The sequence below is a fragment of the Ambystoma mexicanum genome, chromosome 6p, assembly GCF_040938575.1.
Source record: "Ambystoma mexicanum isolate Mex_15411 chromosome 6p, UKY_AmexF1_1, whole genome shotgun sequence".
NCBI lineage: Eukaryota > Metazoa > Chordata > Amphibia > Caudata > Ambystomatidae > Ambystoma > Ambystoma mexicanum.
In genome coordinates this window covers 114,199,307-114,221,901 of record NC_090935.1, presented here as the reverse complement: position 1 = coordinate 114,221,901, position 22,595 = coordinate 114,199,307, and the positions used below count along the sequence as shown (strand labels likewise).

Sequence of the window (22,595 nt, the reverse complement as noted above, 5' to 3'; positions counted from 1 at the left end):
CATCACCTTTGAAGATACGGCATTCACCTAGTCAAGACCGGCGCCTCTGCGGGAATCAGGTGAGCGTTACACTCGGCCGCGGAAGTCTTTCAAAATATCATCTGAGGCGCCCTAGCAGATCTAGAGGGCGTCTTGAATATCAGTATTGATATCCTGGTGTTCGCCAGGACAGAGGTAGACCACCTGCGGAGGCTGGGGAAACCGTTTGAGAGGCTGCAATCACTGGGCCTCACCCTCCACAAGGTAAAGTGCGAGTTCCTGCGGCCATCAATCGAATTCTTTGGCTTTGTGTTCAGAGGAAGGGGTGTCACCAGACCCCAAGAAAGTCCAGGACATTAAAAAGGCACAGCCGCCGGAATCGGTGTCCGATGTGAGGAGTTTCCTTGGCATGGTCACGTACTGTGGACGGTTTATTCAGAATCTTGCCTCCAGGTCGGAACCGCTCAGGGCACTGACGAAGAAAGACACCACCTGGCACTGGGGCCTGCTTGAGCAGGCGGCGTTTGAGGACATTAAGGGTGCGCTGGCAGCTGAAGACACCATGACATTTTTTGACCCGGTGTTACAATCCGAGATCATTGTGGATGCCTGCCCGTTTGGCCTGGGCGCAGTGCTGACCCAGTTTGATCATACTGGGGGCATGCGCCCTGTGGCCTACGCCAGCAAAGCACTGTCGGATACCGGACAGCGATATTCGCAAATTGAGTGCGAGGCGCTGGCGGTGCTCTGGGGTTGCCGACACTTCAGGCTATACGTCCTGGGGCGCCCGGTGACGGTCGTGACGGACCACAAGCCGTTGATTCCCATCCTGGCTGGGTCGTCATCCAAGCCCCCGGCGAGGATTGAGCGGTGGATGCTTGCTTTCCTGGAGTACGGGGTCACGCTGGTGTATCGTCCGGGGGCGAACTATGCGGCTGATTATCTCTCTCAACACCCGGGTGCGCCTGGAGGGGAAGACCTGGATACATGTGCTGAAGAGGCCGATGAACATGGCCGTGTGGTGGTAGAGGCGGCCACGACAAATGCGATGCCCCTGGAGGAGCTCGAGGCAGCCGCAGCAGGAGATGAGTGTTTCAAAATCCTGAGGCACTTCATGCAGCAGGGCTCCTGGAAGTCGGTGCTGGAGGCCCTGGCGGGGCACACTCAGGATGCCAGGACCGGACTGGAGCAGCTGTGGAAGGTCAGGGAGGAGCTGTCGTTCTCAGCATCTGGCCTACTACTCAGAGACGACGCATTGTCGTGCCTCAATCCAAGGTGAAGGACGTCATCACCCTTGCCCACCATGGTCACCAGGGCGCCGCCAAGACCAAGGCCCAGTTGAGACTGAAAGTATGGTTCCCAGAATTGGAACGGAAGGTGGATGACTTTGTGGCGGCCTGTGTTTGGTGTCAGGTGGCGTCTCCTCTGCAGCGGGAGCCGGTCATAGAGGGGGTGCCTCGAGGGACACATCCCTGGGAGGTAGTCCATGCGGACTTCGGCTCCACCACGATGGGCACCCACTTTCTGGTGATTGTTGACGAATACTCCAGGTACCCCGAAGTAGAATTTGTCGCGTCGGTGGCTTTTGAGCATGTGGTGGTGGCCGTAGAAAAGGTGTTTATGGCCCATGGCTTCCCACACACACTGTGCTCAGACAACGGGGAGCTGTTCCAGAGCGAGCGGTTCGCGGAGCTGATGGAGAGCTGCGGAGTACTGCACCAGAAGATCACTCCCCACTGGCCGTGGGCAAATGGCGAGGCCAAACGGCTGATGAGGACACTGAACAAGACCTTCAGAATCTTATCTGTTCCTGAGGGTGTATCGCACCACCCTGCATGCCTCCATGGGAGTGGCCCCGGCTGAGGCGTTATTCAAGCGGTGTCCTCAGGGTTTGCTGCCCGAGGTGGGGGAGAATGAGCCGGGGGTAATTAACAACCAACCGGTCGAGGCGGACCGGCAAGTGAGGACTGAGCAGAAGAACATCAGGCAAGGGCTTCTCCCGCAGCGGCTGGAGCCAGGTGATGAGGTCCTCATTCGAAATAGACACCCCCATGGAAAGCGCTCCCTTCCTTATGAGCCAGAGCCATAGGATGTCGTGGCATTCGAGGGATCCATGGTCACTGCCTCGGACGGAAGGTCCGCCGTCACTCGCAACGTGAGCTTCTTTAAGAAGCTAGGGGAACAAAGGACAAGCCCACCCCCCCCATCATCCCCACGCCCCACCTCCCTCCCCCCCCCGGATCCGGACTTGATGGCGGTCCCTGAAGACAGAGGAGGGACGCTCTGCACGCTGGAGTCCCCAGCTCGGGGCACACCTGTGGACAGATCACCTGTGCCGGAGGTAAGCGGGAGGTACCCCCAGAGGGCTGGGCAAGGGAAACCCGCTCACCTCAGCGACTACGTATTGGGACACTTGTCTGATCTGCATGAGGCCGGGGATGCTAAGTAAGGGAACCAGGATGGATGCTAATAAAGGTGAGTGTGGGGGTCTGTTATTAGATGTTTGCATTAGTAGTGTTATTTGGTTTGCAGTGTGTAGCATTAAGTCATTTGTTGTCCTCCCGAAAAAGGAGGCGTGTGGCGCTGCCCAATGACGGGACCCGCACGCGGCGGCGTGACTTTGCACGCCGCCACGTGCAGCATATACGGGGCGTTCACGGCCGCGTCAGAGCGGCCGTGAAGCCCGAGCCAGAAGGACGTGTGGCGAGTGAGTCCTTTGTGTGCCAGGGGCTTACGGGCAACGCTGGGGGTTCTGACTCACCCCAACACAGTTTGAGCAGTATTCTGCAGAAAAAGAGAGCTGTGTACCTCTGCTCAGTGAACTAATTTAAACTGAAACTTGCTGGAGCCCATTGCTGCGCATTGGAGGGGCGTGGAGCTCAGTTGCAGTAATGAAGGGGCTTGGAGCCATTGCAGCGCTTTGAAGGGGCTTATATATCCTCTAGCAGAGCACTTGGAAGGGCTTGGAGCCCATAGAAGCACTTTGGAGGGGCTGAGAAGCTCGAATTGTGACTTTCTGAGGAATTAAAGCACTACAGGAGTAAAGCACATGGGCTCCAAGCCCCTTCATGTTGTGGGGCCTCAACTCCACCCAGGCACTAATTCTTCACAGCTCGTTTATCCAATGTCCCTTTTGCCTGCTGGCTGACACCTCGCTGGCGCCTGGCCCTGGCGCTGCCCTTTACATCCAGCGTATCCAGCGCTGGCCTTCTCTGTGCCTGCTAGCAAACAGCGCTGCCCCTACCTGAGAGAGGATCTTCTTCGTTGGTTGGGGGCGGTGCATGTCCCTTCCTTTGTGCTGTCCCCCAGCACTGGCAACATCCTCGTTCATCTTTACAATGGCGACGAGGATGTTGGCTGTGCTGGGGGGACAGCAGAAAGGAAGGGACATGCACTGCCCCTCAACCAAAGAAGATCCTCTCTCAGGTAGGGGCAGCGCTGTTTGCTAGTAGGTGCAGAGAAGGTCAGCGCTGGAAAACGGGTCAGTCAGTCCAATGCCCAGTCTATAATGCTAAAGGTAGGAGGAGGAGGAGGAGGAAGAGGAGACCTCAGACGGCACTATCTTCAATTGTCCTATAATAAATGCCATGTACACTTCAATTATATAATCCCACCATATTACAAATACTGTATACAACCCCCCCCACCACACTCCAACAAGACCAATAAGTACTATACACATTACTGTGTCAGTGGCCAGATTCCTGGTGGCATGGCCTACGGCCATTGCCCCAAGAATCTGGCCACTGGCTACAACCACCAAAATATAATTAAACCATATGTCAAATACATACAATACACCATCAAATAACAACTCACCCAGAACCCCCTGCCATCCAAATGATGTCGGCGGACACCAAAATTGACTGCAGACTTGGCACCTGCACACCCTTTTTTCACCTATACAAACAGCTCCATATCAACTATAGTCCACTCCCCCCACCCTTTCCAACCCCTCTTCGGCCCCCAAATAACCCCAAATGTGTTTTCCAGACTTTTTCCCCACTGTGCTATCCACGTACACTGGCGACTGTCCACTGATCCAACATGGCGAGCGTTTCAAAAGATGTGATGCACCTCGCGCTTTTGAACATCCAATCAGCGGGCACATATGATGTCCCCGATTGGCCCAGCTGTGTCCATGGACCATCGGGAAGCGAGTCCTCGGACCAGATCCATGTATCACAATTCATTTTTTTTTATTATTTTTTTTTTTTCTGTACATGGTTTTTGGGTATTTATAAAAAAAAAAGACTACTGGACAGATTAAAGGCACGTTTTTGTGACCAAGCCACTGCACCTGCTGCAAATTTTGTGAATATCCATCTAGCGGTATGGGCTTTAGACGCGGGCCTTTTTTTTTCCATTGCGTCTGAGGAGTTACCCACATTTTAAGACCCTGCTCCCCTTGGACGAAACTGCACCACGCTTTGCAGAATCCTTCCGAGGGGGCCATGTGCAAAGTTTGGTGAGGATTCATCCAGGTGGGGCAAAGTTATAGGCCGCCCAAAAATTCTTTCTATGAGTTGAGCAACTTAACGATAACTACAGGGCCGCTACGCAGGTCCTGTAATTAAAAGTAATATCCTTGATTGGACTGTTGCACTACTGCTGTTTGGGTCGCTACTGAATCACATTCACATCCATTCTAAGAGTATAGCCTTCCCTCGGGCTACATTACCAATAAAGGCAAAGTAAGTTTATCTCTTGGCTGTGCCTGTTTTACCTTCGATTGGGATCAATGTTAGATGACGTGCTGAGTAGGCCGTTTAGCCACTACTCATCCTTGATCTCCAGCGGGGCAATAGTCAGTTCATCACATTGTGAAGGGGAAACATTGTTGTAAAACTAGGTGTAAAGGTATTACACCTGATTTTGCATTTTTAAAAAAAATTCCCTCTAAGGGATTTTGTAGTGTTTAGCAGTCAAAGCATATGCTGAAATATACATGCATATCACATTGTCGTGCTGGCAGAAAAGCAATGGAATCCGTTGGAATCCACATGTTTTTAGCAGAGATGTATGCCTTTACTTCACCTGCTTTCAATTCGCCATCAATTCACTTTGACACTTTGACACTTTTACTTCTCCTCCTCCTGTCTCACTTTTCTTAACATTCACTTTGTCATCACAGTGACTCCTGTTCCTTTCTTCCTTTCTACCCTTGACCCGACCTTAAGCTAACCATAACCACATCTATTGCCACCTTCACATCTGCAGACGAAGTAAAGGCATGGTAAAGTAAATATCTGGCGACGTAGATGAGGTGAGTGCGGACTAAGTATTCTGTGTAAAGCAAAGAGAGGGGGGTCCTAGCTTTTAGAACCTGATGAGGATAAAAGCGCCTGACAGTGTCAATGCCTCCCACTGCTGGAGGCATTTACACCTTTTGTACTATGAAGTGTAAAACAGTGCGGACCTGTGTTTTTTTTGCCAGGGTTAACACTTTTTCTGAACCAAATAGAGGGCTGAATTACACTTGGTACTCCTCTCTGTGCAATTAACTTTTAATTTCTTTTAAACGTAGCCCTTAGCGTGCCAAAAAACAAAGTGGTTCATTTATATTGGTCCAATAGTGTGTTTTCAATGAGCAATACCCCCCCTCTTGACATGTGAGTGCCAGTATGTCATGGGTCTTGGGGGACTTGCCAGAACCACGTCGATGTCTAGGGGTAGCCGATTGTACCCCCTAGCTCCCCATAATTGACATCTATGCTGTTTGCTAGGGAGAATACTCATTTCTGTGCTAATTCCATTCAACCTTTATGATACGCTCATGAAATTGACTTCACTTACCATTTCTCTCTGTAGATCCAGCACACACCATCGTATGTGGAGTGCGGGGGGGGTTACTTACTAGCCTCTTTTTCTACTTACCCATGTTAAAAAAAATAAAAAATAAAAAAAAATAAAAAGGTTCTGTTACCTTCACTACTTTTAATGGCTGGTGGCAGTGGTTTAATTCTCCTACCATTGTGCATGTTTACCGCAGACTGAATCCTCAGCTGCAGTATAGCACCCATGGGTGACCATTGTGTCAAAATGGCCCCAGTCTTCTTTTTTCGCCATTTCTTGTTAGTGAAGTCTTTCTTGGGTTTTACTCTGCGCGCCAAACCAGATTTAGCCCTTTTGTTTGTTTTGCCTTTAGCAGGCTTCAGTGCTGAAACCCACCTGTGGCTCCAGTGTCTCTGGCAGGACTGGAAGCGAGGGAGGTGCCCGAAACTCCCTTTCCTTAGTCTCCTTGGTAACCTCAATGCACCCACTGGCTGGCTGTCCTTGCAGGACAGCCACCTGCTGTGTGATTGACAGCTAGGCTGTGCATGAATGGGAGAAACCTGCATGAAAGGCGAGTTTCTTGGACTGAAGGCAGTGGACCACTGGATGAAACCTCAATGAAGGAGCCGTGAAGAGACACTTGCTGCCTCCTTTTGGACCCTTGAAGTGCCCGGTGAAGCCCTGATGCAGTGCTGTAAATGTTTTTCCGAATCGACTAGAGAAGCTCCGGAGAGGATGACATATTCCCTTGGGTTAGTGGGACCAACTAACCCCAAGACTAACTTTGCTGGAAGACCTTCCCCAACTGGCTGTACTTCTTTGCTGCTGCAGGAACCAAGTGACGGGGGTCGAGAAATCCGTAGTCTAGTGCATAGTCTTTAAGCCGGACCAGAGCTCCAGGAAGATCCTGAGGAGAGTGCTGGACTGAAGGAGCGCAGAAAGACCAAGTGTCCAAGATGCGCAGTGGTGCTATTTGCTGGTAGCTGCAACCGTGAAGTGCCGCTGAACTGAAAAGAGCTCGTAGCTGCAACTGACCTCCGAACTGCTGTGCAGGAGTCCTCCAGATGTCCTCCCTCTTGTTCCAACAACTGATAAAATGGGGCAGATTTCGTAACAAAGACGCCCGCTGGCTCAGGCTCTGTTAATACTAGGCAGAAAGTCCATATGAAGGGTTAATTGTGGAGATCTAACGAAAGGGAGTAATTGACAGGTCACGGGACCAATCGCCGAGAAGATTTCAGGGAGGTGACTTTGATGGCAACAATTGTCCTTTCTTTGTTTTTGTTTTTTGGTTGCCAGGAGACGGAGGAGGAGGTTTTGAAGGAAGACGGTTGGAACTGGGCTTACTGAGAGAGGAGAAGAAAGGAATGAAGTGCCGTTGCACCGAGATGAGTCGAAGTTACTGAACTATATATAAATATATATATCTTAAGCGATAGTTCGAAATCGCTAATGACTTTGCTCCATGTGAGACGGAGAGAAAGCTAAGAAAGGGAGAGTCCGCATACGAAGGGAGCAGCTGATCTGCCGATGGGAGTGACTGTCACGGAGCTCGGAGAGGGAAAATCAAGCCGAGCCGAGCAGCGGATGACTCGCTGAACCTCCCGGAAATAGAAAGTCCCTTCGACATCGGTGAAATCCAAGCCGATTAGCTGATCGTCTGTCTCGAACGAGAAGAGGACGCGACCGTGTCGGTTTCATCGGAATACACGGGAGGTGAGACAGAGAGAAAGTTCTTGCCGGATGATCGAGGGGATCGAAGACGAGGTTCAGAAGAGGCGTGATCTAACCTGGACAAATACGAAGAAACGAAGCAGGGGAGTGTCAGCGGAGGAGCGTGGTGAATATCCTTTGAAGTAACGCACCTGATTAGCGGTAAGAGAGTGTTATGAAAGAACGAGCACCGCTATAAGAGAGATTAAACGGATGCAGATAAAAGCGTATGTAGACTATTTCTAACATTGAAAGTGGGCGCCGTTGCGCTGCATATTAGTTAAAGAGTGACATGCTACGAGTTATTGAGGAGATGCCATTAAACTAGTAACTGGATGCAAAACGCCGAAGTGCAGGTTGAGAAACACTGAATAAGGACTATTAAAGGAGAGAAGAGAACAAAGAGGGAGACAAGTATTAAAGGAAAGGAGAAAAGACTAGTTATCATAGGAACCTCTTGACCAGGGCAAGAGGAAGACAGGGAAAAGAACGAAGTCTGAACCAAGGGAAGGAGAAGAGATTCAACCAATATTATAGACGTTACAGAAAAGGAAGACACGAAAACCAATAAAGACTTACCTGAGATATTCAGTTTTCACTTGGCCAAAGAGAACTCGATCCCCTCTAGACGAAACCGGAGAACACCTGTATCCTTTTCAATGGGTTTATCTGAAAGAAAACACAAACAAGTTTATTAGAAAAGTTGTATGTTGATAATAAAAGTTAACTTGTGACTAAGTTTATACGTTCTCCGTGGAACGGCATTTATTGAACAACATTGTGTCCAAACATCACAATAGTCTTTAAGCCGGACCAGAGCTCCAGGAAGATCCTGAGGAGAGTGCTGGACTGAAGGAGCGCAGAAAGACCAAGTGTCCAAGATGCGCAGTGGTGCTATTTGCTGGTAGCTGCAACCGTGAAGTGCCGCTGAACTGAAAAGAGCTCGTAGCTGCAACTGACCTCCGAACTGCTGTGCAGGAGTCCTCCAGATGTCCTCCCTCTTGTTCCAACAACTGAGGCTCAGGAACACAGGATCTGCAAGTCTGCAACCAGGAAAGAAGTCAGCTGGCTCCTCTTGTTCAAACATAAGGTGCTGTTCTGACTCCGGAGTACTTACCTATTGGTCTGTAGCTAGCACTATCTCACTTGAGACTTGCAGTAGCTGCTTTTTGCAGAGTTGATCTCCGCTCTACCTTTACAAGTGTAACAACTTGCGGCTTAATGTTGTGATTAACTTTGCATGCATCTGGAGCAAGTGACTAGAATCTTGAGATGGAATGCAGGGCTTAGAATGTTTATCTATGAGTGTGTTCCAGGTTTCTCAGTTGCAAGGATGTAAGCCCTGAGAGAGGATGCCGGTGGGTGTCCTATGTCCCCTTTTACTTACCTGACTCCAAGAACTGTATTTGATGTACCTGAACTTAAGTAAATAACTCAACAGTTCACTGGAGTGTCAGAGTCATTTATGGCCAGACCCTGAATTCAACACTGGCGACGAGGATGGAGCTGGCTGTGCTGGGGGGACAGCACCAAAGAGAGACACCCACCGCCCCCCTAAGAGAAGTGATTCTCTCTCAGGTAAGAGCGCTGGATGGCTGTGAGGCGCTGCAGGCGCAGTGAGGGCAAGCGTGGCCCAGACAGAGGTGCTATAGAGGCAGTGGCGCAAGAAAGGCCCAGGCAGTGGCGCTGCGAAGGCACTGGAATCAGAGAGCAGCCATGGCTGTCAACAGGTGCTGCAAAGGCAGTGAGGTGCTGCAGAGGCAGTGGAGCGCTGTTATGTGCAAAGAGGTGCTGCAGAGGCAGTGAGGTGCTGCATGAGGCAGTGAAGGATCGCTTCTTGAGGCAGTGAAGAGGTGCTGCGAGGGCAGTGAGGCGCTACAACAGGATGTGAAGAGGCGCTGCAGAGGCAGCGAGGTGCTGCATGAGGCAGTGAACAGGGGCAGTGAAGTGATGCTGCAAGGACAGTGAGGCGCTGCAAGATGCAGTGAAGAGTCGCTGCATAAGGGGTGCTTCAGAGGCAGCAAGGCGCTGTATGGCACAGTGAGGTGCTGCAAATCTGAAGAGGCGCTGCAGATGTGAAGAGGCGCTTTGCTGAAGTATAGCGCTTTGCTGAAGTGAAGATGCGCTTTAGTAAGGGCAAGTGAGCCTCTATGTGATATGCAAGAGGCTGTCAAGCGCCATTGCAGAGTAAAAGTAATTGGACAGGAGGTCAAGGGAGCTGCTTAAAAGTGCCAGTGGAAAGTCAAGAGGTCCATTGGTTAGGAATGGCAGAGGCTGGAGTCTCAAGGAAGCGCTACAGGGAGCTGTGAGGAGCTGCAGTGGATTGGAGCTCAGTGTAGCGCTACAGGTGCTGTGAGGAGCTGAAAATTGAAGTGACTTTGGTTAAAGTTTAAATGAGAAAATGCTGTGTCAGGGAGTCACGTAGATGAACATTGCAGCGGTTGATGGGAGAAAGTGCAATGGAAGCACCTTTGTTATGTGGCTGCATTACAGAAGGGGCTGGCTCCTAGTTTTGAAGTTTGGTGGAGGTTGCTGGGTTCAGTGTATTCAGTACAATGATTGCTGGTAGGAATATTGTGTCTAACAAGTTTTCTCCACAGGTGGACTTTAAAGCTTAAAATTTGATGCACTATTTAGTTTTTGCTTTGACACAAGTGTGATGTTGGATGAGTGTCAAAACACATGTTTTTGGGAACTGGCTCTTTAACCCTACATTTTGCCACAGGCACATTATCAGTAAAGGTCCTGCAGGCTTGAATTTTGGACATTGATAGGGCGTTTCCTTTACTTGGTTACCATGTTCAATGCTCAATTGGCCTATATGGTATGTGTGTGGGGAATGGTGGTTGTTGACTCAGGTGCAATGTCAACGTTATAGTGTTTAGCTCTTGCAAGAAGAGTGTGGTTTTAAATTCAGCTAAAACAATGTGATATATATGGCAATGCAAATGTAAACTACTCACTGGTGATGTAGCAGGAGTAGGGAGTGGTGCTGTGCATGGATTTTTAGATCTAAGTGTATGATGTGTAGCTTCAGTGGATGTGGTGTGAAGGGAGTCACATGAGATATTAGTGTTATGAGTGTTGATTATTTCTTCATTAGAGTTATTAAGTTGATAACAGTGCTCATCATTAGCTGTTCCATGTAGGTAGATTAATATGTTCTCTCCACAGGTGGACTATTCATTTTATTCCACAGATGGACATTAATGTTAATAGATTTTTGAAGTGGTGACAAGGTCTACACTTTTGGAGTTTTTTTTGGTTATTGTGAAATGCTTTCTTTAATCTTTTGTTTTTCAGGTGGGACTTTACTGGACACATTTTTTTGATGAAATATTGATCTTGTCACTCATATTTTACTGCTGTTCTTGTTGTCCCTATGGAGGGAAGATGTGTTGTGATTAACTTTGCATGCATCTGGAGCAAGTGACTAGAATCTTGAGATGGAATGCAGGGCTTAGAATGTTTATCTATGAGTGTGTTCCAGGTTTCTCAGTTGCAAGGATGTAAGCCCTGAGAGAGGATGCCGGTGGGTGTCCTATGTCCCCTTTTACTTACCTGACTCCAAGAACTGTATTTGATGTACCTGAACTTAAGTAAATAACTCAACAGTTCACTGGAGTGTCAGAGTCATTTATGGCCAGACCCTGAATTCAACACTTAACAGTGATTTTCTTCAAACTCTCGAACTATCTAAAGAAGTGCCTCAGCTCCATAGACATTGTTCAAATTGACTTTGCCTGTCCTGGCTCCCTGCCGGCTCTTCTGTCCCATCTGACTTTGATTACAACTGTCCCCCATAGGTGGTAACTTGTTTGAAACCTGTTATTGCTGGGCAAAGTTTGTATCTAGACTTCAATGGGGGATTGTGAAGTTCTCGCATGCTCCGAGAACCTGTTAACCTTTTTCCTTCCTTTAAACCCCCCTCTTTTCCACAACCTCAGAATTTTACCAAGTGCAAAAGTGATATATAAATGCCAATACTGTCCTAGTAATTGAAGTCACCTTGGGGAGGGGGGGTGTGTGGGGGAAGGAGGGTGTGTGGGGTGTGTGTGTGTGAATATCTACTTGCTTACCTTGATTGAAGTGTGTTTTTATTGTTGCACATTTCCCTTTTTAACGACTGCTTATTTAAAACTGACCGTTAAATAAATAATTATTTTACTAGAAAACCTTGAGTGTTATTTGGATACTTGTATGTGTGGATTCCAATGCTACAGCTCACGTTTACCCCTCTTGAGATAAGGCTGACTGCTCAGTCACTCTACCAACTTGTGTAGTACATAACTATACCAATAGGTGGGTTACCTAATACCAAGAGGAGAAGACTGGTGTAGTCTCCCACAGGGTTACTGCAGACAGTCTTGCCTAATACTGTTAACCGGAGATGGCGTACAGTCACTACACTTCAGAACAGTGGATAACGTGACATGTTTGGGATGGGTGCAGATTGCATCCAAGAATGGGAAGGTGTTTAGTTTTATTATAGAGTTAACAATGGGGAAAAAAATGGAAATAACGTATGGGGGGGGTTGCCGATGCAGGTTATTGTATCGCACGAAATAACATATCGCATGTCGGTCGCGATTACAAACGAGCTCCACCTTCTACAGCAAATCGGGGTTCCATGTAATTCCTGTTTACTTTCCACAGGTGAGCCCAGCAGTACAGCACGCACAGAAGACCAGCACCCAGAGGAAGAGGCATGGGCACCCCATTCTGATCGTGAGTCCTTTGGACACTGTCCACTTCGAGCACGGCAGCAGCATCCCCCAGGACCAGACAGCAATTCCCTTCTCTGCCAACAGCTCGTCAGCGGGGCCCGGCCTAGACAGCGACTTTGGAGCCAGTGCTGGTGAGCATTGCCGTCTTTCATTTTGCTGTCCCAAGAAGGGGGGGGGGGTGGGGGGGTGGGGGGGGTGTGTGTGTGTGTGTGTGTGTGTGTGTGTGTGTGTGTGTGTGATCACGTTTTGCTACACTTGACTAGTTCATGTTATTGCAGTGTATGCAGAGCTCTCAGGTTTACCTGGTTTTGGTTGATTTTTTTCCCTTCTTTTTTTTCGACTTAAAAAGACAAGACTACAATTAATATAATTCCAAGAATAAAAACACGGGACTGGATACAATTCTGGAGCACACGTTAATCGCCCAAGCTAGTGCAAAACCAATTTGACAGTCGCGGAAAGCGGCTTGTTAAAAAGTTAGTCTCATCCTTTTTAGGCTCCAAATAATCGATTGGGTTTTGTGACTGTCTAGCTGAAATAAATGAAGCTTTGTAGACTCGTCCTCTTCCCTCCTCTTATTCCTACGAACGTCTATCCTTCCCTTCCTTCTTAATTAGCGTTCCTCTTTAATCTTTTTCCTCAATCATCTACTTTCCCCTTCTATATTTAAACACGCTTCTGCTCTTCCAGTTGTTCTCTTGACCCATCTCTCCCCTCTAATTATTGTCCTATTTTGTTAATACCTTTTCTCTTTGAACCCATTGAACGTAACATCTAGTCTAACTTTCCTTCTGCCGATCTACCAATTGGGTCCTCGCCCCCTTCATTCTACTGAAACTACTCTTCTTTGTCTGTGATTCTCTTCTTTCTGCTTGCTATTATCTGAAATCCTCACTTCTTACTTGATCTCTCTGCTGTTTTTGACACAGTGAACCATTCTTTGCTGCTCCCTTTTTCGATCTGTGCTTTGGTGGCTGTGTGTTTAAAATGGATTCATTCTTATTTACACTTATTCGGTGCTCTGGGCTGGTCTTTCTTCCTCTACTCTTCAGCTTCTTCAGTGTGTAGTTCCCCAGGGCCAAGTCCTGAGTCCCCTATTTTTCCTTATATACTTTTCCACCTGCTTTTCTTATTTTTTTCCTTTGGTCTGTCTCATCTTTATGCTGATGATACGTAGATCTTTCTTTCTTGTTCCTCCTTTTCTCCTTCTATTCATTCTACTCTTCCTGTCTTCTTGCAATTCAGTCCCGGATGTCGGTCACTTTCTCCATCTAAATCCCTCTTAGACTTTTCTTTCCTGCCACTACTCTCCCACCTCCTTTACCTCCGTTTCCATTCCTCCCACTTATTTCCCTTTTGGCCCAGAATCAGAGTCCTTCTTGACTCCTTTCTTTTTCTCCTCCTATTTCTGCTCTTTACCGTACATGCCGGTACCGGCTGTTCAATTTAAGAAAGGCTAGACCATGTCTTTCCTTCTATGCTACTAAAATTGTTTCCTCTCTGATCTTCTCCTCCTTGTTCCACTGCTCCTCGCTTTAGCTTGGTCTTTCCCCTCTTAGCACTATCTACAATTGTGCTATACATAGTCTTTTTTTCTCTATCCCCACATCACTCTATTATCACTGCTCTTGCTTCTCTTCAGTGGCTCCCCTTTGATTGCAGGAATTTCCTCTGCTTGCTGTTTAAATGCTAACACGGTCTGGCCCCTCCTTATGTTTCCACTCTTGTTTCTATCTCTCGGTCCCAGTCCCATTTTCTTCTTACTATTCCTCAACCCCCTGGTGCTAAATCCTGTTTCCACTCTTTCTCCATTTGGCCTGGAAGCACTCGTTATCTCTTCTCATCTTAAGTCTCACCTTCTTTCTGCTGAAATTGTGCCTTCTGTTTTGAACCATTTTTGTCTGTACAGAGCTTTGATATATATTCAGTAAAATAAAACTTTGTTAAAGGGACTTTATGGTTCCAAGTAAAACCGAAAAACCCCTGAAATTCACCAGTTATGGTAAGCTAAGCAACCATAACTCACGCCACCACCGTGCACTGCTAAGACTAACACACAATACATCAAAGATGACATCACAAATGTCATTGATGAAATCACATGTCTGGCTCCCCCTTTTTTCCTTTACTGACCTATCTACGCCATATGGTTTTCTTCAGTAACAGTCAGGAACTAAAAATTGAAAAGGTACTATATTTGTTGACCTATCCTTCAAATATGTTCCTACAGTAATTCCCTTACGGTCCAGTCACATCATATGAAACATATACATAGGAGAAGACACAGGCTTGAAAGACAGCAATCCTTTCTGTGCATGAAGATAATCACGAGTTATCAGCACTTTCTGATAGTTCTGTTTTTTTTATGGCTGTACTTTCCTTGTATATGGTCATATTTGTATACATTGTACTCGCACTACTTTCCATATAGTCCAGTCACATCATGCGATACATATACATAGGGGAAGTAGCACTCACTATTCAACATGGCAAGATTATGCATATTGCACCTCGATCATGTATGCTGCACACAATCCCTATGTTTCTACATGAGAAGCTTAGTATACTGGATAGAACTTCATAATAGAATGCTATTTGTATCAATCATTGCTTAATGCACTAAGTAGCTCATGATATTTATTCCAATGATCCTTGACACTTTTTTGACAATATTATAATAGGAATCCTTTGTACAGACTTTTCATGAAAAGTAAATGCACATTTGATGTCATCAGTGATGTCATCAATGGTATTTGTCATTGTCCTCTTTGATGTCCTGTGTTTTAGTCTTAGCAGTGCATGGTGGTGGTGCGGGTTATGGTTGCTTAGCTAACCATAACTGGTGAATTTCAGGGGGTTTTCGGTTTTACTTGGAACCATAACGTCCCTTTAACAAAGTTGAATCTTTTTATTTTATAAATGTTTTTTTTTTTTTTTACTGAATTTCATAGGTTTTAGTAGCGCAACTTAACCATAAAGTATACGAACATCTGACTTCATTGCAGTCCTTCCAGACAGTGCCACATGACCATATACTGGCGCGCGGCATGATGACGTGTCCGAGAACCCGTACGCACTTCACGATTAGATCTGTGCTTTCAACTTCAAAATTTCCCTTGCATAGCTCCAACACCTATTCCTACTCATCCATTAACAATCTAGTACACAATACATACTTTTAGCAAAACTGCTATTTATCTTAAAATAGCATCCGCTAAAGCCATCCCTCCTCCCCAAGAGACACCACCACTACTGCTGTAAGCAGGGAGCATGAGCAACACTGCCTTAGAAATAACACATGCACAGCATTTTCCCCTGTCCACCTGCCCCTGCATATTAGTGTTTGGTGCCTCTTCCCTCATTTCCCTCCCCACCTTTTTGTTCTTAGCTCTCCTGCCAAAACAAAAAAAAGAATACATCCAAAAACAACACAAAGAAATGTTCCTTTCGGAGCCACCTTTCACAGTTAAAAAATAGAACTAAAAAAAAAACGTATAGACTCCATCTACTTTATATTTCTCATTAAAGTACATAGACTCAATAATATTTTCCAACATTTCTATTTGCATTTTGTTATACTGATGGCAATATTGGGGCGTTCATCCTCCGTTCCAGGGACTGGAAAGATGGATACCGGCCCAGCAGCCCGAGCGAAGTGAGGGTGGATAACAAGGTCTCTGGATGATTATCCCCCCATTCCAGCCCCTGAAATGGGGGATGAAGACCATTAGCAGCCTTGGTTCCCAAAGCGGGAACCCGTGGAACTAAAAAAAGAGGATTTTACATCCTACACCGGTACGCATGTGGCGTCCCGGTATAGGAAGGAAAATCCTTTTCCAAGATGGCCACCATGTAAAGGGAAGGCGGGGGTTCCATACAGGGCCCCTCTTCGCTTTCCATGGCAGCCTGCAGAAGGCAAAAAGAACATCCTATGACCATATTACCACAAGCAAATTTTTCTTCCCTTCCAAATCTATCCTAATTTCGAATAGCTTTATCACAAAGCCAGTCCCAGGTGGACATGACCACTTTAATCCCATGTTTTGGCCCTTCTAGTCATAGCCAGTAACCAGATTGTCCGGATAATGACCTTATATCATGAACCGGACATTCTGGCCACTGCCCATGGCCACAGGCTACCCCTCAGTCACTAAAGCTATACCGCTATTTTTTTTTTTAACTACATTACGACACTTGTCAAATAAGAAAACACTGCCACATTTGCAAAACCATGCTTGTAGATCCTTGCCAATGCGCCTTACGCAAGTTTGCTGGAAATCCGCCCACGTTTTATTTTTGCAAAAGTGTCAAATGAATGCACATACAATCGTCATATAAGCTACCGCCTCTGCACAAAATCCCACCAAACTTTGTAAACTCATTCGAAATCTGGTCAGAAATATCCCACCCATCGTCATCACCCCTCACCTCCCCAGACATTATTTCATAAGTTTCACAAGTGCAATGCTCAGAAAATATTATTGTCTCGAGGGTTCGGCCATGTATTTTTATACATACGTTGATCTATCGCAAACCTTTCCAATTCACCTTACCTCACTTTTCCTCTTTTAAAAACATACGAAATCTGGCAGCTGGATGCGTCCATCTGCTGCTATTCTTATCCATTGCTGCATCTGCCTAAGGTAAACTGCCCTGACGTCACTAAATCCTATGCCCCTCCCCTGAACATCACATCACCAACCCTAGTGATATTCTACACCTTTCTCAGTGATGTTCCTCGTCCGCGTAACCAAACGCGACCATAATCACCTACGTGACGTGACGCAGAACCCGAAAATCAACACACATCGACTAACCACACAGCACGTCACAATTCGGGCCCGTACTTTAAAAGAAAACAATAACACTGTACAATTTTGTAAAGTACTTTTATTTCACAATAAACGCTCCAAGAACATCTGACTATTGCTTTATTCAATCAAATTGCAAATTTGTTTCTTCACTCGCGATCCAAAATGTTTATCATGAGGCACACGTTGTTCTTTTTGCGTACACAAGGTGTTCATTTTCGCTAAAAGAACTGCTTGGGTCGCACAGTGAAATCCAGGGCTTCTACATCAACTTGGGCCTAGACCACCAAAAAGGATGTTATGTTACTTATAATTGCTAGTATAGCGTAAGGCCACATCGGCCCTGGGCGATCGTCCCCAAAAAAGAGTCACTGTGAATCGGGCGTTAACTATGTTCAACTGCCGATTGAAGAAGCTGTCAGTTGGCATCTGGAATCCATCGCAGAAAGGCAGAATATATCAGTTTCGAAAACCTAACAGAAAATGTGTCTCAATACCCAAGGTTTATTACAATGTATCTATTGACCTATTAATTCGGCATAGAGTTTGAACTAACGATTAGCACAGACATCAAACAATCTCAACAAAGAGAAAACAACGTGAAACTGATACACAATTTGATATGGTCATACATGACATTTTAATGAAATATTAGCGGTGAACCTGGGTGCACCTAGTGGTGGTCTACATGCACCTCGATGCTGCACTCCCCATAATCACTTATAAAAGACAACTACACACAAAGATAGTACTTGCGTTTCATTGCAATAAGCAACACAGAACAGACGAATAGAATATAACCCAAAAATAATCTTCAGATAATAAGTTAATGCTCGTTCCGGTATATAATCGTCGAAAATCAAACTTCCATTATATTCACCATTTCCATACTCTTGGCGTAAGTCAGACCGTAACGCTCACTGCGTTCGCACCAAAGATTCTTCATAAACTGAATTTACATGTTCCTTACACACTTTTGGAATGCATAACCTTATCAAATCTTCATTATTACAAACCTCCTCTCATTGCATTCCTTACGGAATGCTCCCTTTCTCTCAAGGTCAAAAAACAATTGAACCTTATACTGTGTGTCCCATGCGTGGGCTTCCTTAGCTCGCAACCAAAAATTCAAAGCTGTTGACCTTCACTCAGAATCAAAATACATTCTCACTTTGCAACAACATGCCTCACCACCTCCATGAGAACTGTTATTCTCATACACGTGCAGGGCCACTCTTTGCATCAGACACTACAGGTGGCTGCCTCAGATACCAGACTCTAGGGGGCGGCAGTCTGACTCCATTATTATTTTAATTACATTTTAACACAGACACATGAGTCCTTTATCTGCTGCGCTCTGTACCACCAGCGCATCAATTTATAAACATCAAGCGTTTTAATTAAGAGTGTAAAATAACCCGAAATTGCTTCTATTTAATATTAATAATTATTTGGCAACCACTATAAACAATATAGAGTAACGGGCATTCGGAATGTAATATTACTCTGTAATACCACAAGATAAAGTTGGGGTTGCAGACTACAGAAGCAACAATCTATATTTACAAGTCCACAATTCCATGATTATTCATCTCCATCCTTTGAATGCCAAAATGCAATCTCTTTCGCCTGTACTTTAGGCACATTATATTGTGGAACACCTCCAAATGTACGGTGTGACTTTTGTGACAAAAAAACACCTGTTTTTTGCTTCTTGCAGCCATATCCCATCCCATCCTCATCAACCCTCACATCCCCAGACATTATTTGATAAGTTTAACAAGTGCAATGTTGTGTTTTTTAATATGTTTTTGCCGCAATGTCCGCAGACACCAAAACGTGGATCCAAGATGGCGGGCGCATCGGAACAATCTGACGCACTTCACGCTCTTCACCATCCAAACAGCGAACGCGTCACATGTCCGCGGACATGACGCGAACGATTAGCCAATCGATATCCTGTCCGCGGAGCGAACAGGGAAGTGTGTCCGCGGAGCGGACATAGATATCACTAATTTTTTTAGACCTACTTTTTGATCGTTTAAAAGAAACTACTGGACGCATTTTCAGACCAAATTTACAAAAGCACGCTTTCGAGACCAAGCTGCTGCTCCTGCCGCAAATTTGGTGAAAATCCGTCCAGAGGTTTGGGCTGTAGGCATGCGCAATTTTTTTTTTTTTTTTTTTTTTTTTTTTTCCCTTTCACTCTATGGGGAAAAAAAGAAATTTTGGGACCCCCTATAACTTTGGCCCCCCTGGACCAAACCTCACCAACCTTTGCAAAGAAATTCTGAGTGGGCCATATACTTGTTTTGTAAAGTTTGGTGAGGATTCGTCCAGGGGGTGCAAAGTTATAAGCTGCCCAAAAAGTGCTCTTCCTGTGGGATTAGCAATTTAACCATAATCTATATATTCCGCCTCACATTTTATGATCTTCATGCTGCACCGGCCTGAAACCCGGCCTTTTTCTCTGTCCTGAGCACAGTAGCTCTGATTTCCCTGCAACTTGTCTTCTTCCCAGAGGTCACTAGTCATGTTGCTATCACCAAGTGTGCAGCATCGGAACAATTTGACGCACTTCACGCTCTTCACCATCCAAACAGCGAACGCGTCACATGTCCGCGGACATGACACGAATGATTAGCCAATCGATATCCTGTCCGCGGAGCGAACAGGGAAGTGTGTCGGTGGAGCGGACATAGATATCCCTAATTTGCAGGAGGCTGTTCCCTGCCCCAAGCTGCTCTTGTTATTGCGCAGAGTCATCTTCCACCAGGATTTGGGGTGCTTTAGTCGGTGCAGATCAATAGCTTTGGTTCTTCCTTCTAACTTGGAAGCTGCACAATGCCACCCACGCACAGCTGACTCTAGTTTTAGGTGACCTCCGTGCGCTGAGGAGCACGGAATAGAGCTGGAAGAAAGACCTTGTGTGCTATGAATACATGAGCTACAGATGTTTGGACTTGCAGATTGGTTTCGGATAGTGATGCAGCCTCAATAGTTCTGTCAGACTCTCCTTAATGAGGTTCTCTGGGTAAGATGATGGAGGACTAGATTCTTGAAAGCTGGGCCAATGAGCATCTCTCTAGTTTCATGACAACACAAAATAAAGCGATCTGAATGGCAGACTGAAGTGTGTGGACTTTAGCATTGTGCATATGACCAGTGTCCACACTAAGGAACATTATAAATCCATGCATATACATCTTGGATAAAGAAAATTGCAAAGAGTTGTTCTACTACAAGCAGAGGAGCTCTATAATATAACTCAAAGGGTGTAAGTCTGAGCAAAGAAACACCAAAAGCACTACTATTAAAGTTCTCTCTTGCTTCTAGGCCATTGCAGACACAATCTCAGAATCCATGGTTCCATAGCTTATAATTTAAAACGTGTTCTAATCCATCACGAATGATGCATGTATATTGGCTGCATTTTCTTTTTCTCCCACTATTATACTTACTCCTCTATCCGTAACATTTGTTGTTGATGCGCACTCTGTACTAAATATTGCTGTAATTCTTGGGTATGAAACCAGGACTGAATCTTCCTGCCTGTTGACCAACAGCTGCGCAGCCATGCCATGCGTCACAATCCACTCGCTCTCTTTTGTTGGGTTGCAGGTGTGTCCTTGAGGATCCTCTCCTCCGACAGCGACAGCTTTTCTTACTCCTGGGTGTCGGGGCTGGAGTGGGATTACTATGACCCAGGCTACAAGCGGAGAAACCAACGTCGAATGCAGAGTCACCAGTTCCCGATCCTCTGCAGCAAACAGTATTGGGTGTGAAGAACCGTGAACATAAGCCTCGCTATAGAGGCCGGCTGCTCGGACACTGCTACTTCGAGTTTGAGGATGGGCTCTTGGCCAATTCCCTCCACTGTCTGACCGGGGTTTGATTGTGTGATCTCCACTTACTGGTTGCCTGTTCAAATATCTATCCTACTTCGAAGGAAATGAGAACGTAACTAGCACCTGCAGTTTGCACTTTTTCAGTGTACAATGGTGATAAAATATTATTGTTTTATATGGATGCATGTACACGTCCCCCTAGCACGCTCCACCACCCTGTTTCACTGACACCTCAACCAGGCCCAAAGGCCATGTTGCCACCAAATAGACCACACAAGGTTCAAAGGTTGAATCTTCTCATTATTGCACTTTCCTTTTTTGCATTTTTTTGCACATAGCACAACAGCCAATTAGATTATTTATTTAGTTAGTTATTTATTTAAATACATTATTTATTTAAAAAATGTTTCACAACACAAATATTTTTGGCCCAAAAAAGTGTTTTTCTTTTTTCATAAAAGGTGTAGGGAACCTGGCGTGTTCGTAAAGAGAAATCTTCACATATCACAAATGTATCCTACCCACTCAATTGTGTTATTTATATTTATGTGTGTTCTATCATATGTTTATTTATGCCCACTGCATTAAATCTGCACTTGTCCTGACCAAGCCACACCATGTACTGATTATACTATATTGTGTTATGTAGCATTGGATGAAAGTTCTTGACTTGATAAAGGGGTCTAGGGGAAGGGTTTTATTTATTCTATTTATGTAGATGCAATTATTTATTAAAGACATTTATGATTTTCCTTTTTACAGGCTGTTTTTATTTGTCATGGGCTGGGTTGAAAGGAAAGATAATGGGACCAGCAAACTGGCTCACGATTTAGCCCACGGTCATTGCATTTGTTTAAATGAAATGGTATAGCCCTCAATTCTACTTGTAGTGAAGGAAGCTTTATTCAAGGCCCCTTCTGCCTTATAATTCTGGTGATCCAATGGAAATCGCTCCCTGTCCATGTTAAACAAAGTTCACCCCTTGGTAAAGAACTGCAGGTAATGTATGGTAATCTGTTACTCCTAGTTTTCTTGACTCATCCAATTCCTTACTGCTAGTTATGTTAAAGTCACTTATTGAGCGCCAAGCGTATCCTGGCGCTATAATCTGGGAAATTGCCCTAGCAGGGGGAAAAAAGAGTCCAGATAAAATTGCATAAAAGGAGCAGACGGAAAAACAGATGTTCCAACTACACCGGGAAATGGAGAGGTCTTAAGAGCTTTCCAAAACTTTGTATCGACCTCCGAGCTAGAGGAAGAGCATTGCAGAGGGTAGGAGCCACCACTGAAGAAGCCCTGCCACCTACATTAGCCTTCTGAAACTGAGGGACGTAAAGAAAACCAAGATTGGAAGAGCAGAGGTCCCTAGTGGGCCTATAAGGGATAATCTTCTCCCGAAGGTAAGAGGCCCCCTGTCCATATAAAGCTGGGTGGAAGTTACTAGTTGAAGGCAATCCACCTTCCGGACAGAACAATAGACTCCTTTCCCAAAATTAATCTGCTTTGCCATAATAACTATTTAGCCCCACCAAATCTGATCTATTTTCCTATTGCAGGATGCTGATGGCCATAGTCGGTTGTAAGAAATAATTCAAAGTAACCTTGCCCAACCATTGGTCAACATATAGCAATGAATACACCATGATCCATACATATACATATTTGAATGTTCATGATTTTCTGACTTGCAAAATTCTAGTGCTGGATTCTACATATAACGAGCATTGAATTGACCGCCTGTC

At 45.7% G+C, this 22,595-nt stretch overlaps 1 protein-coding gene across 1 annotated transcript in view; it reads left to right on the top strand.

The window, feature by feature from the left end:
• LOC138510886 (protein huluwa-like) overlaps nt 1-21,612 on the top strand; it is a 71,693-nt gene extending 50,081 nt beyond the window's left edge. Inside the window, exons 2-3 of the mRNA XM_069626538.1 lie at nt 12,124-12,325; nt 20,627-21,612. Of these exons, the coding sequence (XP_069482639.1) occupies nt 12,124-12,325; nt 20,627-20,790 (366 nt within the window). The 3' untranslated portion in view covers nt 20,791-21,612. The remainder of the gene's footprint in view (nt 1-12,123; nt 12,326-20,626) is intronic.
• Nucleotides 21,613-22,595: the final 983 nt, after the last annotated feature.